The sequence below is a fragment of the Oryctolagus cuniculus genome, chromosome 21, assembly GCF_051225735.1.
Source record: "Oryctolagus cuniculus isolate XC-2025 breed Fujian yellow rabbit chromosome 21, ASM5122573v1, whole genome shotgun sequence".
Classification (NCBI taxonomy): domain Eukaryota; kingdom Metazoa; phylum Chordata; class Mammalia; order Lagomorpha; family Leporidae; genus Oryctolagus; species Oryctolagus cuniculus.
The window spans coordinates 20,848,040-20,868,787 of NC_142887.1; the positions used below are offsets into that span (position 1 = coordinate 20,848,040).

Here is a 20,748-nt window from a genome sequence, read left to right on the forward strand (position 1 = left end):
ACGCTCCTGTCTGGATTTAATGATTTCTGAAAACACAGAACCATCACCAGGACTACATCCTCTGCCTGCTCCTGGCACTTGCCCTCCGTCCCGGTCGCTAGGGGGCGCCCTCCCCTTCCCCATTAGCCACATGTGTCCTTGGGGCCTGTGTTCTGCAGGCTGCCGAGCGTGGTCTCATTCACGGTGTCCACACGCGCTCCCCACAGACGCTGAGCCACAGGTAACGTCTGCAGCCGGGCAGGGTCTGCCCCCCCCCCCAACAGGTGGAACAGGGAGGAGGGGCCTGGGAGCTCGGTTAGGTAGCAGCAACCAGAAGTAAGTGAAGATGATGTGACAAAGGCTGCAAGGAGTCTTTTATTTAAAAAAACAAAAAACAAAAAACCCAAACCCTCAGCAGGATTTGAAGGCGACAACAAAGGAATCGAACACCCTGACGGCATCCGGCTCCGCTGGCGACACCACGCGTCAGGCTGGGAGCGGCCGCCGGGCGGGGACACTGGGGAGACACGCGGACCCTTCTGCCTCTGCTGTCCAGTGTCCTCAGGTCACTTCCGGTGTCCGGCTGCCAGGCCGGGGGCTGCCATGGTGCCGCTGGGCTCGCCACGACCCCGGGACGGAGCAGGGGAGAAGGCATGGCAGGTGCTCCCGAACCCGCCGTCACCACAGGTAAACCACGACCAGAACCACAGCACGGACAGGACTGCGTTGCTTTTTTCCTTTTTTTTTCCTTCTTAAAGGAGTGAGGGCATGGAAAATACAGCACACCAATGAAACAAAATGCCAAAAAAAATACAAAAAAATATAAAATAGAAAAATGTATTTACAAGTAGTACATTACTATGATCAGAAGCACAAAGACACCTGCTGCTATCGTACATGCATTGGTTCAAGAAGAAAACTACTTAAAACCCTGCGAGGAGAAGCTGTGAAAGAAAACAAGGGGAGGCGGGCAGGCAGCTGAACGTCTCATCCCTAATCTGCTACGCTGACCGGAGCCATGGGAGAGTCCCTGGGGTCCCGAGTCAGTCCAGGGCAGGCCGGCGGCGGGGACGCGGGGACGGCTCGGCATGCTCCTAGCTATCTATGCGCGTGTATATATAGGTCTGTATAAAAACCGTGCCCTGTTCACTGCCAACACGACATCTGGGTGGACGTGAACTCGTTACAACACGTTTCTGCATATGCTGTAAGAAGTCACTCAACATCTGTGGATTTAATAAGTCACTTCACACCACAGAGAATATTTAATAAATCCAAAAAAAGGAAAAGTAGAATATAACGACAGCAGAGCTTCTGTCTAGGTCTCTGAAACGGAGTCCCCACAGGAAGCTGGTCCCTGAAGCAGCTTCGGTCTGCTCGCTCTCCATCTGTAGTGTTCGCAAGTTCCAGAACGACGCCACGCCGTGTCCGGTTTTTAGAGTCAACTCTCGGCTCCCCCACAAGGTAAGTCTGGTGCAGATCCGTAAAAAGGGGGGTGGGGAGCGCTGGGAGGGCCTGTGGCTCCCGCAGGGCTCTGCCTCTCGGCGGCAGGAAGAGCAGCCCGGCGGGCTCCCCCTCTCCCCAGCCGCCGGGCTCCTTTCAGTGCGAAAGCCAGGCCTGTCAGTTCCTGAAGCAGGCGTGTCTGAGTACCAGGCCAGCTCTAAGAGGAGACAAAACCACACGCTGAGAAAAGGACTAGGGTGGCCATCTGGTCAACTTCTCTGCGACCCATCATACTTCCAGGAAGCGTGAGCTGCTGGACTTGGAGTGGAATGGCTCAGACCACATCCGCCGGAGGTCACCCTGGAAAAGAAGGGACTTACTAAGGCACGGGCGGAGCACGAGGCACCCTGGCCCCGGGATTTCAGTGACTGAACCCACGAGCAGCTGTTTGAGTGGGCTAACTCCTCAGGATTTCCTGCCAGTGGCACCAGGTGAGCACACAAAGGACACAGGCTAAGGTCAAGGGCTCGGCCACGCCGGGGTTGCCGGGGTTTCTGACGGCTGTTCTCACCTTCAAGTAGGCCATGGTGAGCAGCGGCAGGAGGGTAAAGGGCACCAGGTAGAGGAGGGCGGGCTGCGCGGCTCGGTGAATGCGAGACGCCACCGTGGCGGTGAGCAGACCTGGGGAGAGAGACATCGGTGAGTGCTCTGGGGACCGGCCCGAGACGGGAGATGGAGAGTGAACCACTCCACTCGAGATGCTGTTAGAGAAACGCGGAGCAGCACAGCTTACAGACCACAGTGTGAGAGACCCGGGACCGTTCCTGGGTCAGCCCTCCTCCCCTTCAGCCCGGTGTGCCGGTCTTGTCTCCTGGGCCGCGCGGCACTGGACTTGGGGGTCAGAGATCAGGTTTAATCCCCACTTAGAGCTATGCGGCCTCTGCTCGGGTGTCTTGGCTTGCTCACCTGCCCAGCGGGGATGTTGCCTCGTGCCCTGCCTGTCTGAAATGAACGCGTGTACATAAAACACTACAGCTGGGTCAAGTGCTGATGATGAGTAGGAACTGGAGGTGAGGGAAGCACTATACCTGTCTGCCCGTGACAGCTGGCTACAGCTCACCAAGGGCTGGTGCTGTGGCACAGTGGGTTACGCTGCTGCCTGCAATGTCAGCATCCCATATGGGCACTGGCTCACGTCCGAGATACTCCACTTGGGATCCAGCTCCCTGCTATCGTGCCTGGGCCCTTCCACCCCTATGGGATGGAAGGAGTTCCAGGTCTTTAGATTCAGCCTGGCTCAGCCCTGGCTGTTGCAGCCATCTGGGAAGTGTACCAGCAGATGGAAAATCTATCTCTCCCTCTCTCTGTAACTCTTTATTACTACCACTACTACTATTTTTTAGATTTTTATTTATTTGAGAGTTAGAGTTATGGACAGAGAGGGAGGCACAGAGAGAAAGGTCTTCCATCTGCTGGTTCACTTCCCAAATGGCTGCAATGGCTTAGCTGGGCCAATCTGAAGCCAGGAGCTTCTTCATGGTCTCCCATGCAGGTGCAGGGGCCCGAACACTTGAGACATCTTCTGCTTTCCCAGGTCAGAGCAGAGAGCTGGGATTCAAACCAGTGCCCATATGGGATGCCGGCAATGCTAGCCCCATCTCTAACTCTTCTCTCAAAAAGATTTATTAGAAAGAAGCAGAGAGACAGAGAGTCTTCCATCTGCTGGTTCACTCCCTAATTGGCTGCAATGGCCAGAGCTGCACTGATCCAAAGCCAGGAGCTTCCTCCAGGTCTTCCTGCGTGAGTGCAGGGGCCCAAGGATTTGGGCCATCTTCCACTGCTTTCCCAGGCCACAGCAGAGGGCTGGATCAGAAGTGGAGCAGCCAGGACTCAAACTGGCGCCCATATGGGATGCCGGCATTGCAGGCAGTAGCTTTACCCACTATGCCATAATATTGGCCCCTCTAATAAATCTAACACACACACAAAACTCAACAGTAGCTGAGCCTAATAGGTCAGCAGTGGCAGGCATGTCAGAGCTCTGCTCATTAACGTGGGAAATACACATACATCCGACCCAGTGGCAGACGCACGCAGAGACCAGTCCACAAGTGTGTGTGGAATGCGTTCTTGGCTCTGAGCCTGACAGTGGGAAATGCTTGTGGAAAATGTAACAAAAAAATAGTTTTGGGGCCCAGTGCTGTGGCGTAGTGAGCTAAGCCTCTGCCTGCGGTGCCTGTATCCCAAATGGGCACCGGTTCAAGTCCCAACTGCTCCTCTTCCGATCCAGCTCTCTGCTGTGGCCTGGGAAAGCAGTAGAAGATGGCCCAAGTCCTTGGTTCCCTGCACCTGTGTGGGAGACCCGGAAGCTCCTGATTCTTGGCTTCGGCTCAGCCCAGCTCCAGCCATTGCAGCCATCTGGGGAATGAACCAGTGGACAGAAGACCTTTTTCTGTTTCTCCCTCTCTCGACATGTCTGTAACTCTACCTCCCAAATAAATCTTTACAAAAATGATTTTGGTCCAAGTAGATTTTGAAATTCATGTGGTTTCTCATAATACACGTTTCCCACGAACTTTCTGAAGACCACCCAGTATGCATGGATTAAAAAAAGTAATTTTCTTCTGCACAAGATCAACTTTCTGAAACGTCTCGTGTCTCGTGACACTGGAGGGAGGGCACCTGCCAGCCCGCGGGCCCAGGACAGTTCGTGCTGTGACAGCACCGGAGCCTCTCTTACCTACAAAGTAGCCGATGAGGGTGCAGTGGAAGTAGGAGACCTTCTGCATGCGCCCGGAGATGTTGGCGGGTCCCGCCGCGCTGCAGGAGTCGCCGCTCGCCTGCTTCTTGTAGTTGTCGTAGCGGAGGACGAAGCAGAGCAGGAGGCCTGGCATCACGATGTCGCCGATGCCCAACATGGAGAAGTGACTGCCTGTGGAGCTGCAGTGCGGGCCGCAGGTTAGAGCAGCAGTCGCGTCTCTCTCTAAAGCATCCTCGGGGAGAGGCGGTTTTCTTGTTTGAGACTAGAAGCTGCACAGGTTCGGGCCCCTCAGGGTTCCAGGGCTGCACGCCCCACCCCCAGCGGGTTTGTGACAGCCATGGGCGAGGCTGCACACGAGTACCTGACCACCACCAGGCAGGACACGATTCTGCCAGGACTGGACCCCACAAGTGCACGACCTGCTTACAAACGCCTCGGAAGAGGGACGAGCCAGACCCTCCTGTTAACTCCCTTCAGCCCGCTGCGGTGGCCTGAGACCCTTAACTGCCAGTGAAGCGCAGCCCGTGCGAGCACCCAGTGTAAGTCCCGGTGAGCCGGGTCAGTGCTCCCGTCTCTCCTCGTCTGCGCAGTGAGGACGACGCGACCCTTTCCAGGCTGTGACCGCAGTGCTGCTGACAGAGACGGCCTGGTCGAGCCGAGGCCTAGGCCGGGCGGTTTGTCCTACCTTGGGAAGACCAGTTTTCCAGGCAAAGACAGGCGAGGGACATCACGCCCAACGTTGGGCCCCAGATGCAGCTTCCGGGATAGAACGTCAAGAGGATTGTCGGCTGGCTGCGTGGCCACCTTCACCATGACGTTGCTATTGAAGATATAGGCTGAGAAAAACACCTGCCAGGGTGGAGAGAGGCCTTTAACAGAGGCAGCTGGGAGCTGGTGGCTCACAGCACGCTTTCAGAAGCCATCGTCTGCTGTCGGCATGCACTGCACTTCTGAACCCCACCCTTCCCAGCGGAGCTGCGCATGCTCCCTGGTGGCCTAAAGACCCCCAGCACACATGCGTGTTTCAGACTGTTCATGGCTGGAGGGAGACTCTGGATACTAACAGCCAACAGTTTTCAAGAGCAAACGCTTCAATTAAACAAAGGAGAACAGGGGCTTAGTGGGAAACAGACACTTACCCAAAACACATCATAGATGAGAAGCCCTGAGAGAAGCAGGCAGGAGACCTTGAGGCTCGGCAGGCGGACGAAGGCGATCATGGCGACACAGAGACCCATGGCCAGAGCTGGGGAGGAGACAGCACGGGCCACAGTCAGTGTGGACTACAGGCCTCTCCTCTTTCGTGAGCTGGTCAGCTCGTCAACCTCGCAATGCTTCCAATCGCTTCAAGAGTTCCAGTTTAAGACCTTATGCCCTCCAGTGGTGCAAAGTGCCCAGGTCAGCCTGTTTGGAGCAGATGTACTGGGGGAGATTCTGTTTCTCATGCTGGATACGGTGCTCAACTGTTGGAGAGACAGGGCAGGCACCATCGGAGCCTTAGAGCAGCAGGCCAGGCTCCCACTGGGACCTGGTTCTGGTTTGCTGCGACCCCCTCAGAGCTGTGACTACACTGTCCCTGCTCCAACATCAGTGCACATACCCTAGGCTGTGTCCCCTTTCACTGGCACAGGGACACAGTCCAGCAGCTGCTTCCTCTCTCTACTGAATCCTCTTGTCAATCCAGGAATGAGCCGTCATTTCTACCAGGAAACACACATCCCATTTGTCCAAATGCCCACCTCTCCTTCTCACTAGAGTTTTTTGGACAGGCAGAGTGGACACTGAGAGAGAGAGACAGAGAGAAAGGTCTTCCTTTGCCGTTGGTTCACCCTCCAATGGCTGCCGCGGCCGGCGCACTGCGCTGATCTGATGGCAGGAGCCAGGTACTTATCCTGGTCTCCCATGGGGTGCAGGGCCCAAGCACTTGGGCCATCCTCCACTGCACTCCCTGGCCACAGCAGAGAGCTGGCCTGGAAGAGGGGCAACCGGGACAGAATCCGGTGCCCCGACCGGGACTAGAACCCGGTGTGCCGGCGCTGCAAGGCGGAGGATTAGTCTCTCACTAGAGTTCTTTAATGAGTTGTGGATATAAGCTGTAACCTACTCTTCTCGTTCTCCTTTTAAAGGTTTTTTTTTAAAGATTTATTTTATTTGAAAGTCAGAATTGGAGGGAGAGACAGAGAGATTGCCATCTGCTGGTTTACTCCCTAAATGGCCACAATATGAGCCACGCGCTTCATCCAGGTCTCCCACATGGGTGCAGGGATCCAAGAACTTGGGCCATCCTCCACTACTTGCCCAGGCGCATTAGCAGGGAGCTGGACTGGAAACACCTGGGACTTGACCTGGCGCCCATACAGGATGCCAGCACTGCAGATGGCAGCTTACCCTGCTGTGCCACAGCGCTGGCCCCTAATGTTCTCAAAGCAGTAACTGCGTCACAGAATACTAGGGAACACATCAGGCAAACAGCTGCAGTCCCACCATTCAGAGACTACACTGTTGAATGCTTACCCACAAGCTTTTGCATGTACATTTAAATATTACACATTTTATATAACATATACAACGATTTATTTATTTGAAAGAGTTACAGAGAAAGAGATCTCTATTTGCTGGCTCCCCAGATGGCAGCAATGGCTGGGGCTAGGTCAGGCCAGAGCCAGGAGCTTCTTTTGGGTCTCCCACAAGCATGCGGGAGCCATCTTCCTATCAGGGAGCTGGATCAGAAGTGGAGCAGCCGGGACTCAAACTGGCACCCATTTGGGATGCTGTGCTGCAGGCCACGGCTTAACTCGCTGTGCCACAGCAACACCCTCAACTTTGCTTTTTTAAAGCCAACCATCTCCAGTTTTCCTTCTGGTGAACTTTCACTTGGTTTAACAAAATTTCTTTAGTAGACGTTTGTCTATGCCAGTTTCTAATTCAAGACTTACGCATCCGGGGCCAGCACTGTGGCTCAGGGGGTTTAGCTGCTGTCTGCAGGGCTGGCATCCCATGTGGGTGCCAGTTTGGGTCCCGACTGCTCCATTTTTGATCCCATTCTCTGCTAACGTGCCTGGGAAAGCTGCGGAGGATGGCTCAACTGCACCCATGTGGGAGGCCCGGAAGAAGCTCCTGTCTCCTAGTTTCGGTTTGGCCTAGCCCTGGCCATTGTGGCCATCTGAGGAGTGAACCAGCGGATGGAAGACCTCTGTCCCTCTCTAACTCTTTCAAATTGTTTTTTTTTTTTTTAAAGACATACATCTGTATATTTTTTACTTCCAGCCTGTATCTCTTCTTTGAATGCATGACCATACATTCAATGACATAAGGAACCAAAAACTGAGACTCTACTAGGTCCTGGATTTATTACAAACTTTCCTCTAAGCTGGTTCCCGCTGCAGTCTTCCATCTCTGTTAATTTATTCTATTGTTCCAGTGGAACTCAGTGGTATTTCTGACTCCCCTCTCTCACCCAGCCTGGCACATGCGTCTACCGTCTCCTGTGTGGAAGCTGCAGTTACCTGCACGGGCTCTCTGCCCTGGCTGTGCCTCTCCTCTACACAGTAGACACAAGATCTTCTCAAAGCCAAAGCTGTGTTACAGTGGTCCCTGCTCAAAACCCTTCACCTTCCCATGTCACAGAGTGGCCAGCCAGTCTACCCTGGTCTACAAGGTCCTCCTGTCTGTCACCACCCCTGAGCTGGGGACACGGGCTTTCTTGTTCTTCCTCCTAACTGCCGGCCACATCCCGTTTCAGTGCTTTTGCAGACTGTACCCTCTGCCTGGAATGATCATAATCACAAAATCTACCTCCCGTACTCCATCTGTTAAGGTTTCTTTTCCCCCAAGTGTTAAATGCTGAATGACAACTGGACTTTCCTGGAAATTGTATTTAAAAGCGTATTCCAACTCCTGCCTTATTTTTTTCCTGTACTTATAACATATGAAATACATGGGTCATTTTCTTTTTTGAATTCTTCCTTCAACTACAACGGAAGTTGCTAAAGTTGCCCCTGGCCAAAGAAGGGACCTCCCTTACAGAGCTGCTCCTACACACTGGGATGGACCGGGTACTGGCAGACTACAGAGGAGGGGCTCAACACCCGCTTCCTGTGGCTCCATTCTCTGACACCCCACGTGACCACCCACTCACTAAACCCTGCGTGTGCGTGCCTGTCCAGGAGGCCCTGCTGGCCCACCTGCATCTGGAACATTCATCTTCAAAGAGCCAGGGCCGAAAGCGCTTTCTGGAAGAGCTTTCCTGCCCCAGCCAGAGTGCCTGGTTTCCTTCGTGACTGCACAGCATTTTGAATCTCTGTGCTCATCTGCCCACTCTGATCGTGGGATCATCTGTACGCAAGAATGAGCTTAAACTCTCCAGCATGCGACTACGTGCTCCTGGCAGACAGGAGGCACGCCTTACTCTGTCTGTGAATCCCTAGCTCTTGACAGAGCAGACGCTCAACAAATCTTTGCTGAGTGAATACAAAATTATAGTCCATTAACTTCACAATGCAAACTATTCTTTTTTTTTTTTCTTTTTTTTTTGACAGGCAGAGTGGACAGTGAGAGAGAGAGACAGAGAGAAAGGTCTTCCTTTGCCGTTGGTTCACCCTCCAATGGCCGCTGCGGCCAGCGCACCGCGCTGATCCGATGGCAGGAGCCAGGAGCCAGGTGCTTTTCCTGGTCTCCCATGGGGTGCAGGGCCCAAGCACTTGGGCCATCCTCCACTGCACTCCCTGGCCACAGCAGAGAGCTGGCCTGGAAGAGGGGCAACCGGGACAGAATCCGGCGCCCCGACCGGGACTAGAACCCGGTGTGCCGGCGCCGCAAGGCGGAGGATTAGCCTAGTGAGCCACGGCGCTGGCCACAATGCAAACTATTCTAAGGAAAATAAGAAGAGCTGTGTGATCAGATGCATACCATGTCAATAGAACTGGTGATAAACTGTCAAGGTATGCTTCAAAGGGGTTTAAATACAGCTGCTTGGAGGACTCTGGACACATCAGCTGGTATTTTAGGAGCTCCTACTATGTGTCTGGTGCTGCACAAGTGAGGCAGGAAGAGCATCCCCATTCCTACAACACGGAAGGACTGAAAGATGGCGACAAAACCAGGAAGAACAAATTAGTCTCCCTATCATTCCTGATGCCAAGCATCACTGAGCTCTGTACCACGTACTGAAGTGTGCATTTTGGAGATTTGGTCTTGACAAAATTCCTGACTTTATATGAATCTAGGATGTTCACTATGCTATAGCCTTAAGAACAAAACCAAAGTGGCAGCCTGTACACAAACTGAGCACGCCTGGCACGAGCCTGGTGAACTGCACCGACCAGCGCCAGTCGGCTGGGCTCTGCAATTCCAAGGGCGTCGTGAGGCATCTGTGCCGTGGTCAGGGCTTCACCACGTGTTCTTGATAGCCAGGGCCTTCTAAGGTTCACTACCTTGAGGAAACCAATGTTTGTCCCTGCGGTAAATCACAAAACAGGACAGCAGCTGGCTGGGGGACAATGGTGGGAGCAGGTGACACCTGATTGTCAGTGCTGAGGGAAAAAAGGAGGAAAGAAAGGCCCAAGGAGCACAGGAGTGGGAGGAGGGCTGGGAGGGTCAGAGGACCAAGGAGACTCAAAAGATAACCAGCGAGGGCAGGGAACAGACTTCTAGGGACAGGACGGCTTGCCGATTCCTACACCTTCCTACTCAGCATACCACAGAATCACTGCTGAACTCGAGGGGCCTCTGCAAGTCACATGGTCTGGGTGTCAGCTGCTGCCCCAGCACTCACCTCCTCCTGCCCCTGCCTCACTTGGATCTGAAATACACACAGAGTCAGCTGCCCGGGGATGGTTTTCCATGACTCCACGTCATGTCCTCCCATCCTAATCTTCCAAGCGAGAAACTCTGGGTTCACTTTAAATCTCAATCTCTCACCTCGTAGGTGCAATCCTTGGCCATTCTGGGAGTGCCGCCCTTTATCGTTACCCCAGACCTCAGTCAGGCCTTCCCCACACTGCCTACCACAATGTATCCCCAGTCAAGATCTGTGGATGCCACTTCCTGCCTTAAGGTCTTAGGTTCCCTGCTCTGTGATGGAGCAGGTCTAATCACGAAGCTGTCCAACCTTAGGGTGCAACGTGTAGAGAATGCAGCTGTCCCAGGTGGGGACTCTGCCTCAGAGCCCCTCTCCTCTGGCTCCTATTCCTTCTTCCTGTCAACACTAAGTTGAGCAACGTCCCCGCCTGCACTCATACTGCCTTCCTCTTCCCACTGTGCTCTACATTTCATGTGTGGATTTCGTGTGTGGAGCAGAACGACCTCTGGACGACCTCAGAGAAGGTTCCTAGTGAAGTGTGCTGTGTGGGGCTGATTTCTGCCATGCGCCACACCGTCTCCCTGAACATCTTCCCCTTTTGCCTAACTTACCTCTTGTTATCCTCACTCTCTCATTTAAGCAACACTTTAAAGTTATACCTCCTCCTCACAGGGTGTTTTTTTTTTTTTTTTTTTTTTTTGACAGGCAGAGTGGACAGTGAGAGAGAGAAACAGAGAAAGGTCTTCCTTTGCCGTTGGTTCACCCTCCAATGGCCGCTGCGGCCGGCGCACCACGCTGATCCGAAGCCAGGAGCCAGGTACTTATCCTGGTCTCCCATGGGGTGCAGGGCCCAAGGACTTGGGCCATCCTCCACTGCACTCCCTGGCCACAGCAGAGAGCTGGCCTGGAAGAAGGGCAACCGGGATAGAATCCGGCACCCCGACTGGGACTAGAACCCGGTGTGCCGGCGCCGCAAGGCAGAGGATTAGCCTAGTGAGCCACGGCGCCGGCCTTTTTTTTTTTTTTTAAATTTGTTTTGTTTAAAAGACAGACACATAACTAGGCAAGAGATATGTCCCACCTGATGGCTCACTCCCCAAATGCCCTCAACAGCCAGGGTTTGGGCCAGGCCAAAGCTAGGAGCCCTGGATTCAACCCAGGCCTTCTCTGTGGGTGGCAGGGACCCAAATACCTGAGCCCTGACCTGCTACCTGCTACCTCCAGGGTGCACATCTGCAGGAAGCTGGCACTGGAAGCCAGCCAGGGCTGGAACCCAGGCACTGTGAATGGGATGTGGGCATCCCAAGCAGGATCTTAATCACTGAGCAAACATTCACCCCCTCCTTAGGCTTTTCTTTTCTTTGGCTCCATAGGCAGAGGCTTAACCTCCTATGCCACAGTGCTGGCCCCCTTTCTCTTTCTGTCACTTTCCATTCAAATAAATCTTTAGAAAAACAGAAAGTTACACAGCTGAGTAAAGCCACCTGGGAGTGTCTTGGCAGCTTCTGAGTGAGTGGGAGGCAGAGGCAGGGCCTGGGCTGGAACTCCAGTACTGACAGGGAACCTGGGCATCCCGAGTTGCATCTCGGCTGCTGCGCCAAGTGCCCACCCCTTCAGAGTTTTTCAGACAGTATTACAGATAGTACAAAATAACTGCCTTTTATCTTTTAACCTCTTTCTCTTTTATGACACCAAAACAAAGAAGAAGGTGAACAGATTTTGTGTGGCAGAGCAATCTGCTAGAAGTTTCCTGAGGTTAGAAAAGCAAACTGTGCAAACAAGTACGGACGATGAAAAAGGAGGTAGTGGGGCTGGAGCTGTGGTGTAGTGGGTAAAGTGGCAGCATGCTATGCCAGCATCCCATACAGGTGCAGGTTCAAGACCTAGCTGCTCCGCTTCTCATCCAGCTCCCTGCTAACGCGTCTGGGAAAGCAGCAGAGAATGGCCCAAGGCCTTGGGCCCCTGCACCGACGTGGGAGATTTGTAAGAAGCTCCTGGCTTGGTCTGGCCTCGTCCTGGCTGCTGTGCTCATTGGGAGTGAACCAGCAGATTTCTATCTCTCCCCCTCTCTCTGTAACTCTACCTTTCAAATAAATAAACCTTAAAAAGAAAAAGGAGGTGGGGAGAGGTTACAGGGTCATCGTTGTCATCTTTTTTTTTTTTTTTTTTTTTAAAGATTTATTTATTTATCTGAGAGGTAGAGTTATAGATAGAAAGGTCTTCCATTCACTGGTTCACTCCCCAAATGGCTGCAATAACCGGAGCTGGGCTGATCCAAAGCCAGGAGCTTTTTCCAGGTCTTCCAAGCAGGTGCAGGGACCCGAGGATTTGGGCCATCTTCTACTGCTTTCCCAGGCCATAGCAGAAAGCTGGATTGGAAGTGGAACAGCTGGGACTTGAGCTACAGCCCATATGGAATACTGATGGTGGCTTTACCCACTACCCCACAGTGCTGGCCCCTACAGGTTTTTAAATGAAAAAAAGTATTCTGTTGTCTCAGGGAGATATTAAAATTGTAATATGGGATTTTTAGCAGTTTCCCTCCAGGATGTTTCTATCCTAAGGATGAAACAAACATACACAGGAGCTCTCAATTTGAGTGGGTTCTTCTCTGAACCTCTGTGTACTTGTCTGGAAATGGGAACAATAATGGTACCTACTTCAAAGAACTATTCTAAGGATAAATGAGAGAATCACTCACTCAAGCAGCCAGCAGAGTGCCCAATACATGAAAAGCACTCATAAATCTTTGCTATTATCATCAATGGAGGGAAGTCTCATATACTATAGGTAGGAACATATATCTTTTCTGTTTTCTTTTCTTTTGACAAGCAGAGTTAGACAGTGAGAGAGAGAGACAGAGAAAAAGGTCTTCCTTCCGTTGACTCACTCCCCTAATGGCCGCCATGGTCGGCGCTGCGCCGATTTGAAGCCAGGAGCCAGGTGCTTCCTCCTGGTCTCCCATGTGGGTGCAGGGCCCAAGCACTTGGGCCATCCTTCACTGCACTCCCGGGCCACAGCAGAGAGCTGGCCTGGAAGAGGGGCAACCGGGACAGAATCTGGCGCCGCAGGCAGAGGGTCAGCCTAGTGAGCCATGGCGCCAGCTAACTTATATCTTTTCTGAAAGACAGTATAGTAATATATATGGAAAATTCAAATACAAAAGCCCCTTGTTTTTGGAATTTCATGTTCAGGAATTCTTCCTTTGAAAATTATCTTAGCAGGGTGGATATTTAGTATAGTGTTTAAGACAACACCTGGGATCCCTACATCCCTATTCAGATCCCACCTCTGCTTCTGGGGTCCGCCTTCCTGCTAATGTGCACCCTGGGAGGCAGAGGCAGCAGGTGATGGCTCAAACAGGGAGCTCCTGGCTTCAGCCTGGCCCAGCTCTGGCTATTGCAGGCAACTGGGGAGGGAATCAGCAGACTATCATCTAGGTCTGCCTTTCAAATAAAAAACCATGTCAGTTGGGGCCGTTGCCATGGCGCAGTAGGGTAATCCTCTGCCTGTGGCACCAGCATCCCATATGGGCGCTGGTTCTAGTCCCGGTTGCTCCTCTTCCGGAGCTAAGGCCTGGGAAAGCAGTAGAAGATGACCCAACTCCTTGGGCCCCTGCACCCACATGGGAGACTGGGAAGAAGCACCTGGCTCCTGGCTTCGGATCCAGCCATTGCAGCCATTTGGGGAGTGAACCAACTGACAGAAGACCTTTCTGTCTTTCCCTCTCACTGTAACTCTACCTCTCAAGTAAATAAATAAAAAAATCTTAAAAAAAAAGCAGATATTAAAAAAGTCAGTTAAGTACTCTGACATATAATACTGAGAGGTAGAAACTAAATTTTTATATCAGCCTTATTTATAGTAGAAAAAGATTTAAAAAATCTAAGGATACATCAATAGTTAAATGACATTAATACAAGGGAATATTGTGGAGCTGTAAATACCTTTATGTAATGATACAGACATGTATTTATATTATTGCATAAAAGGAGCAATTATATATCACATATAACACATATGTTATATAACATATACTCCATAATATTAGGAGGCATTAGTATAAATCCATGTAAATAAGAAAGTATAGGGCCGGCACTGTGGCTCACTAGGCTAATCCTCCGCCTGCGGCACCAGCACATGGGTTCTAGTCCCAGTCGGGGTGCCGGATTCTGTCCCAGCTGCCCCTCTTCCAGGCCAGCTCTCTGCTGTGGCCCAGGAGTGCAGTGGAGGATGGCCCAAGTGCTTAGGTCCTGCACCCACAGGGGAGACCAGGAGGAAGCACCTGGCTCCTGGCTTCGGATCAGCACAGGTACCGGCTGTAGTGGCCAATTGGAGAGTGAACCAGCAGATGGAAGACCTCTCTCTTTCTCCGCTGTTCCTCCTCTCTCTCTGTAACTCTTCCAAGTTAAAAAAAAAAAAAAAAGTATAAAGTATAGTCTGCAGGGCTGGCACTGTGGCACAGAGGGGAAAGCCTCCACCTGCAGTGCTGGCATCCTATATGGCCACTGGTTCAAGTCCCGGCTGCTCCACTTCTGATCCAGCTCCCTACTGATAGCATGGTGAAGTAGCAGAAGTTGGTGCAAGTGCTTGGGCCCTGAACCCATGTGGGAGACCCGAATGAAGCTCTTGACTCCTGGCTTTGGCTTGGCCCAGCCCTGGCCGTTGCGGCCATTTGGGGAGCGAACCAGCAGATGGATGATCTCTTTGTCTGTCTCTCCCTATCACTCTTTCAAATAAATAAATAAATCTTAAAGAAAAATATTCACAGATAGATACATTATTTGTGATAGTAAAAAAAAAAGTGGAAATACCCACTGAATAAAATAAAAACTGGTATATCCATATAATGGAATAAAATCCAACCATAAAAAGGAACCACTATGGGTTACACACAATCCTTGAAAACACTGTGCTATGTGAAGAAGCCAGACATGAGGAGTCACATGATGTATGAGTCTACTTTTGTGAACTACCCAGAACAGAGATATCACAACACAAAGACCAAAAGTAACTGCTAGAAGGTATGGATTGGCAGGGCCAGCAGCAGGTAGGGGCAGGTGACAAAAATGCTCAAAAACTGTACCTGTAAAACGATATTAGGTAAAATGACAATTTGTCTCATATTGGTTACTCACCATCCATGAGAAGCCAATGGCCAGTGAGGACCCAGATGAGGACGAGCATGACGGACAGGGAAAACGACAGCAGCTCAGCAGCAGTGAAACGCCCACAGCAACCGAAGGAAATCCTGCGAAACACAGGATGTTAACCGGACTGATGGCACATTTACAACCAAACCCTCCTTCGGTTCTTGCGATAGGAGTTCCTGGTGTCTGGGTTAGGATATAGGCAGTGCCTACACACTGGCAACTCCAAAAGCTCCAAGTGCCCTTCGTAAGGGTGGAGAGGTCAGAGGAATTATACTTCTGTGTCCATCTGATCATACTTTCTAGATTAGATTATCAATGTGGGTATTTGGAATCTTCTCGAGAAGCTAGATATAGGAGACATCTATTCTTACAAGGAAAACAATGAAAAAAGCCAACAACGCAATCCATTTAGCCAAGATGAATAAATATGTACGCCTGTCTGGCTGCACCAGTGACTGGATTCCTAAGCGCACACAGCATCTTCCCTGCGCAGTTCTTTGTTTCCATGGAGCAATGGCTTCAGAAGCTACAGCACAAACCCCGGGGTTACACGCAAGTGGCCAGCATATCTAGGTCCCACAGATGAAAGGCAAAGACTAGATGAAGCATGCTTGAACTTAGCCACTGTTCTCATAGTCCATCAACTCGCCAGTAAAGGAACGGAAGCACTGCCTCGAAAGAAAACCTTCAGCCATCTAAGCAGGAAGTGCATCAATGACTGACCTACGACCTGCTTCTGTTCATCTGCCACGAGAAGGTCCCAGAGGAGCTGTAGCTCCTAAAGATCAAACCCCTCACTTCTCCAGCTTCTCGCATTAGTGTGCTCCAGTAAACACCAGACACTGTGACCCCTGCTGATGCCATCGAGCATGAGAGGTAAACATATCCAAGTTCATGATTCAGAAGAAAGTCTCAAGTCCTTACTTGTTCTGTGGTGAGCAGGGTCTTGTTAAATACTGGCACATTGGGAGCAGAAGAAAAGCAAAAGCGATCGTTGCAAGAACTAGAGAAAGAAAACAGATAATTAACTGTTTTAAGAAAATGGAATGACTTCTAGAAACGCAGTCATTTCCCAAAATACTTTTCTTTACAGGTGGATGCAACTGACTTAATTAACCAGGGAGGGAAAATTCCATCATTTGCTACTGCACAGATACCCTAATTTAAAAACAAAAAACACAAAGTGCCTGATTTGAAGTAGGGGAAAGCACAGGTTATTTTTCTCATTCAATTTAATTCAATGCTGTTTAAACATGTGGAATTTTTTTCCCTTTAGCATTAAAAATAGAGAAATGTGGCCAGTGCCACAGCTCACTTGGCTAATCCTCTGCCTGTGGTGCTGGCACCCCGGGTTCTAGTCCCAGACGGGGCGCCGGATTCTGTCCTGGTTGCTCCTCTTCCAGTCCAGCTCTCTGCTGTGGCCTGAGAAGGCAGTGGAGGATGGCCCAAGTGCTTGGGCCCTGCACCCGCATTGAATACCAGGAGAAACACCTGGCTCCTGGTTTCAGATCAGTGCAGCGCAGCGGCCGTAGCGGCCAATGGAGGGTGAACCAACGGAAGGAAGACCTTTCTTTCTCTCTCTCTCACTCACTGTCTAACTCTGCCTGTCCAAAAAAAAAAAAAAAAAAAAAAAAAAGGGAGAAATGCATTTATTTACCTGCTGTACATATTGTAAAAACTACTTGAACTGAGTCAAAGAAGAAGAACATTACTAGAAGAGACACAGATGCTCCAATTGGAAGGAACAGAGCCTGGGTAGAGTCGATGGTTTGGATACCTGAAACAGAGGAAAGGCCACATGAATAACTTACTGTGTAACAGGCCCTGTGCCCATGCCCTGTGTATCTACGTTAACGTCTTAAAATCTGGGTCAGGCCTGTGAGTCTCTCAATAAGACCACGACCTCTGCTTCCTCACAGTGCCATCCTACAGCAGGTGCTCACACAGTACTGGAACAGATTCACTGACCATCCGGATGATGGGACATGAAAAACAAATGCAACATCAGAGGTAGGAACGATTCCGATTAGTCAATCTGACAATACTGGTATATAGGTACGGTGAAGATGGTTAAACTCATTGACTAAAACAATTTCTCATTATCTGTGAAAATTTAATGTACTCATGTTCTCTCTTTCCCACTGCTTCTGATGGCTGAGGATTTGACAAGACATAGTTGAAAGCAGTCAATCAGAAAAATTACTTTATGGGAATATTTTAAGGTGGCAGAGTAAGAGAAATGGGAAACCCATCTCCTGGGAGAGAGGAGGATTGAACACAGTGGTTCTCTTCTGCGCTATCCAATGGAATCACCTGGGCAGCTCTCAAAAAATTCCAATTCCCAGGTCCAACCCAAGACCAATTAAACTGAAATTTCTCAAATTAGGACCAGCCAAAAACTCTCCCAAAATTTTATTATGCATCCAGGGTTGAGAACCACAAACAGAATATTTGGTAGAGAAGGAAAACATGGCAAAATTCGATTACCACTGAATAAAAAAAAATTACCATCTTGTATGCTACCTACTTTCAAATTAACCTTGTTGAAATGTCATAAAGTACATGAAAAGAACCAAAGAACTCTTCAAATGATCTATTGCAATGCAATATTATAAATCAAAGTATTACTTTATTAAATTAAGTCTATAAATAAAATACAACCAGGATGAAGATAACAAGATCAAAGGGTTGCAATGATTACCAACATTTAAAAATCACTCTTAGGTATTTCAATTTCTTTGCCTGGGGGCTGGTATTGTGGCCTAATGGTTAAGCTGCTGCCTGCAGTGCCAGCATCCCAAATGGGCGTTGGTTCAGGTCCCGGTTTGCTCCACTTCTGATCCAGCTGGGAGAGCAGTAGCAGATGGCCAACTGCTTGGTCCCCTGCACCCATGGAGGAGACCCAGAAGATCTAGGCTCCTGGCTTTGGCCTGGACCAGCTCTGGACGTTGGGGGCATGAACCAGCACAAGGAAGATCTCTCTCTCTGTAATGTTGCCTTTCAAATCTTTTAAAAAATTTCTGTCTGCAAAAGAACTATTCAGAAGTTTTTGGTGAAATAAAGTATGAAATATTTCCATAAAACAAAACTGCTCCCTCGTGGTTAGGCAGATGAGTGGAATGAGCCAGTTGGGAGCAGGGCGATTTGGGTTCTGAGCATCTACATGACCAACTGAAACGACCTAGGAAGCAGGCTGCCCTGAGCTCCGGCCAAACCCGTCCCACGGCTGTGGGACACCTCAGTTCCATGAGATCCCTACAAAAACCTTCACCTGGGCATTTGCTGAACTTAAGGATTCTATGGTAGTTCAGAGGAGAACCAGAGGAACAAATTTCAGTTGTTTGTCACTACAGAAAATAATGGTTTCTCAAATAAATGATGGTTGATCCACAGGGGGGAAAAACAAAGTATTGTTCAAAATCTATAAATGTTAAAACATGCCCCCACCCTCTGTAAAACAAAGCATCATAGTCCACAGGTAAATTATACTGGTTCAAAGTTCAACAGAAAGATTATAAACAGCTGGCTGCAACACAGAATGAAGGAAGTCAGTTTATTTTTTTGATAATATCCATTTTAGATGTTTAGTCTGCAATTAAAATGCAAAACTATGAAGAACCTTGTAGAATATTATGTTGCATTTTTTATTTTTTCTAAAGCACAGATTTTAAGCCAACAGGCAATGTCACAGGGCAAGAAAAGCTTCTTTGCTCACTGACAATATACTACCTAAAACAACAAACATGGCTTCAGTTCTGTACTTCCTGAAGGTTCAGAGATAATGGTCTTGAAGGGAAGGAGCTCATTAATTAGAAATTCTAGCCAAACTCCAGCAACTTTAAAACAAAACAGAGCGGGGAGAGCACTGTGGCACAGCGGGCTAAGCCTCTGCCTGTGGTGTCAGCATCCCATATGGGTGCCAGTTCGAGTCCTGGCTGCTCCTCTTCTGATCCAGCTCTCTGATATGGCCTGGGAAAGCAGTAGAGGATGGCCCTAGAGGCTTGGGCCCTTGTGCCCATAGGGGAGACCCAGAAGAAACTCTTAGCTCCTGGCTTTGGATCAGCCCAGCTCCGGCCATTGTGGACATTTGGGGAATGAACCAATGGATGGAAGACCTTTCTGTCTCTTCCTCTCTCTGTAACTCTACCTCTCAAATAAAATCTTAAAAACAAAACAAAAAAAAACCTCAGCAAAACAGAACAGTCATAACTGGGAAGACTTATCCAACTGCAGTTGCATTTTTTTTTAAAGCCAAAATTAACATAAGAAATAGACTCAGTGATGGAATTAGTAATTCTGTATGGCACCATTATCTTCTTCAATGAACATAGCTAAAGGCTAAACATACATTTGGTTATGGAATAGGTACTGGGTACTACACCAATGTATTGTTGATACTGTTAAGAAAACTGATTTGGGGGGACCAATGCTGTGGCACAGCAGGTTAAGCCACTGTCTGCAGTGCCCTCATCCCATATGGGTGGCCAGTTCAAGTCCACTCCAGCTACCTACTAATGGCCTGGGAGAGCAGCAGCAGATGGCCCAAGTCCCTGGGTGCCTGTATCCACATGGGAGACCCGGAAGAAGCTCCTGGCTCCTGGCTTTGGCCTGGCCCAGCCCCGGCCGTTGCAGCCATTTGGGGAGTGAACCAGTGGATGGATGATCTCTTTTTCTCCTTCTCTAAAGTCTGCCTTTCAAACAAAATATATAAGATCTTAAAAACAAAAACACTGATTTTGCACCTCCATGCAAAAACAACAACAAAAAACAAACAAACAAGCAAAAACACAAAAAACCACGCTCTATAGTAAGCAACAGGAGGGGTTAAAAAAGTCATTTCTGTATCTTGTGAAGTTCAAAGTCTGGGAGAAGATTAATACATGTATCTCTACGAATGAAGACAATCCCAACTGCATATTTTCATGGTTCAAAGAAATTCTATGTGAAGTTTGACTTCATGATGTCATATAATGGCAATTTATGTGGCTTTTTCTTTTTTTCTAAATATTTATTTATTTATTTGAAAGGCAGAGTTACAGATAGTGAGGAAGAGACAGAGAGATATTACACCTGCTGGTTTATTCTCCAAATGGCCATAACAGCCATGGCTGCATCAGACCAAAGACAGGAACCAATAGCTTCTTCCTGGTCTCCCATGTAAGTGGCAGGGGCTCAAGTAGTTGAACCATTCTCCTCTGCTTTTCCAGGTGCATTAGCAGGGAAGTCAGATCAGAAGTAGAGCAGCCGGGACTTAAACCACGGTGTCCATTTGGGATGCTGACATGCGGGCAGAGGCTCAATCCACTACGCCACAATGCTGCTTGCCCCTGGCTTTTTTTCCTTGATGTGCTTAGTTTCAGTGAAATAAAGACCTGATGTGCCAGGGGAAGGCTCTATATAGGATTCTTGGGCAATGCAGGAGTCAGAAACAAGTCAGGGGAAATCAGCGAAGATCCGGACGAGCTCCCTACAGCACCCATTACCTTTCTTTCCCACTGTTTTCACTATGAACCATCACACAGAAAAGTACCAAGATGAAGAACTCAGGGAGCTGTCACCTGTCTCACATACTCGGGTCAAGGAACAGCCCCACTCACAGTCTCCTAGGTCCC

General features: G+C 49.7%; 1 protein-coding gene and 1 long non-coding RNA gene across 4 annotated transcripts in view; one reads left to right on the forward strand and one right to left on the reverse strand.

Annotated features, from left to right (window-relative positions):
• Positions 1 to 341: 341 nt before the first annotated feature.
• SPPL3 (signal peptide peptidase like 3) overlaps positions 342 to 20,748 on the reverse strand; it is a 132,377-nt gene continuing 111,970 nt past the window's right edge. For 2 of the 3 annotated variants that reach the window (XM_008272297.5, XM_051835852.2), the window contains 8 exons: positions 16,794 to 16,913; positions 16,061 to 16,139; positions 15,122 to 15,234; positions 5,323 to 5,429; positions 4,869 to 5,032; positions 4,163 to 4,362; positions 1,994 to 2,103; positions 342 to 1,782 (listed from right to left, as the gene is read on the reverse strand). In XM_008272297.5, coding sequence (XP_008270519.1) covers positions 1,711 to 1,782; positions 1,994 to 2,103; positions 4,163 to 4,362; positions 4,869 to 5,032; positions 5,323 to 5,429; positions 15,122 to 15,234; positions 16,061 to 16,139; positions 16,794 to 16,913 — 965 coding nt within the window. In that variant the 3' untranslated portion in view covers positions 342 to 1,710. Of the gene's footprint in view, positions 1,783 to 1,993; positions 2,104 to 4,162; positions 4,363 to 4,868; positions 5,033 to 5,322; positions 5,430 to 5,458; positions 5,647 to 15,121; positions 15,235 to 16,060; positions 16,140 to 16,793; positions 16,914 to 20,748 lie in introns of those variants that run through there. The other variant, XM_089323293.1, reaches the window with a different exon arrangement.
• LOC149119851 (uncharacterized) lies at positions 1,304 to 3,934 on the forward strand. Its single transcript, XR_016227254.1, has 3 exons — positions 1,304 to 1,443; positions 1,723 to 1,913; positions 3,713 to 3,934. It is a non-coding gene; the product is annotated as an uncharacterized LOC149119851 (long non-coding RNA).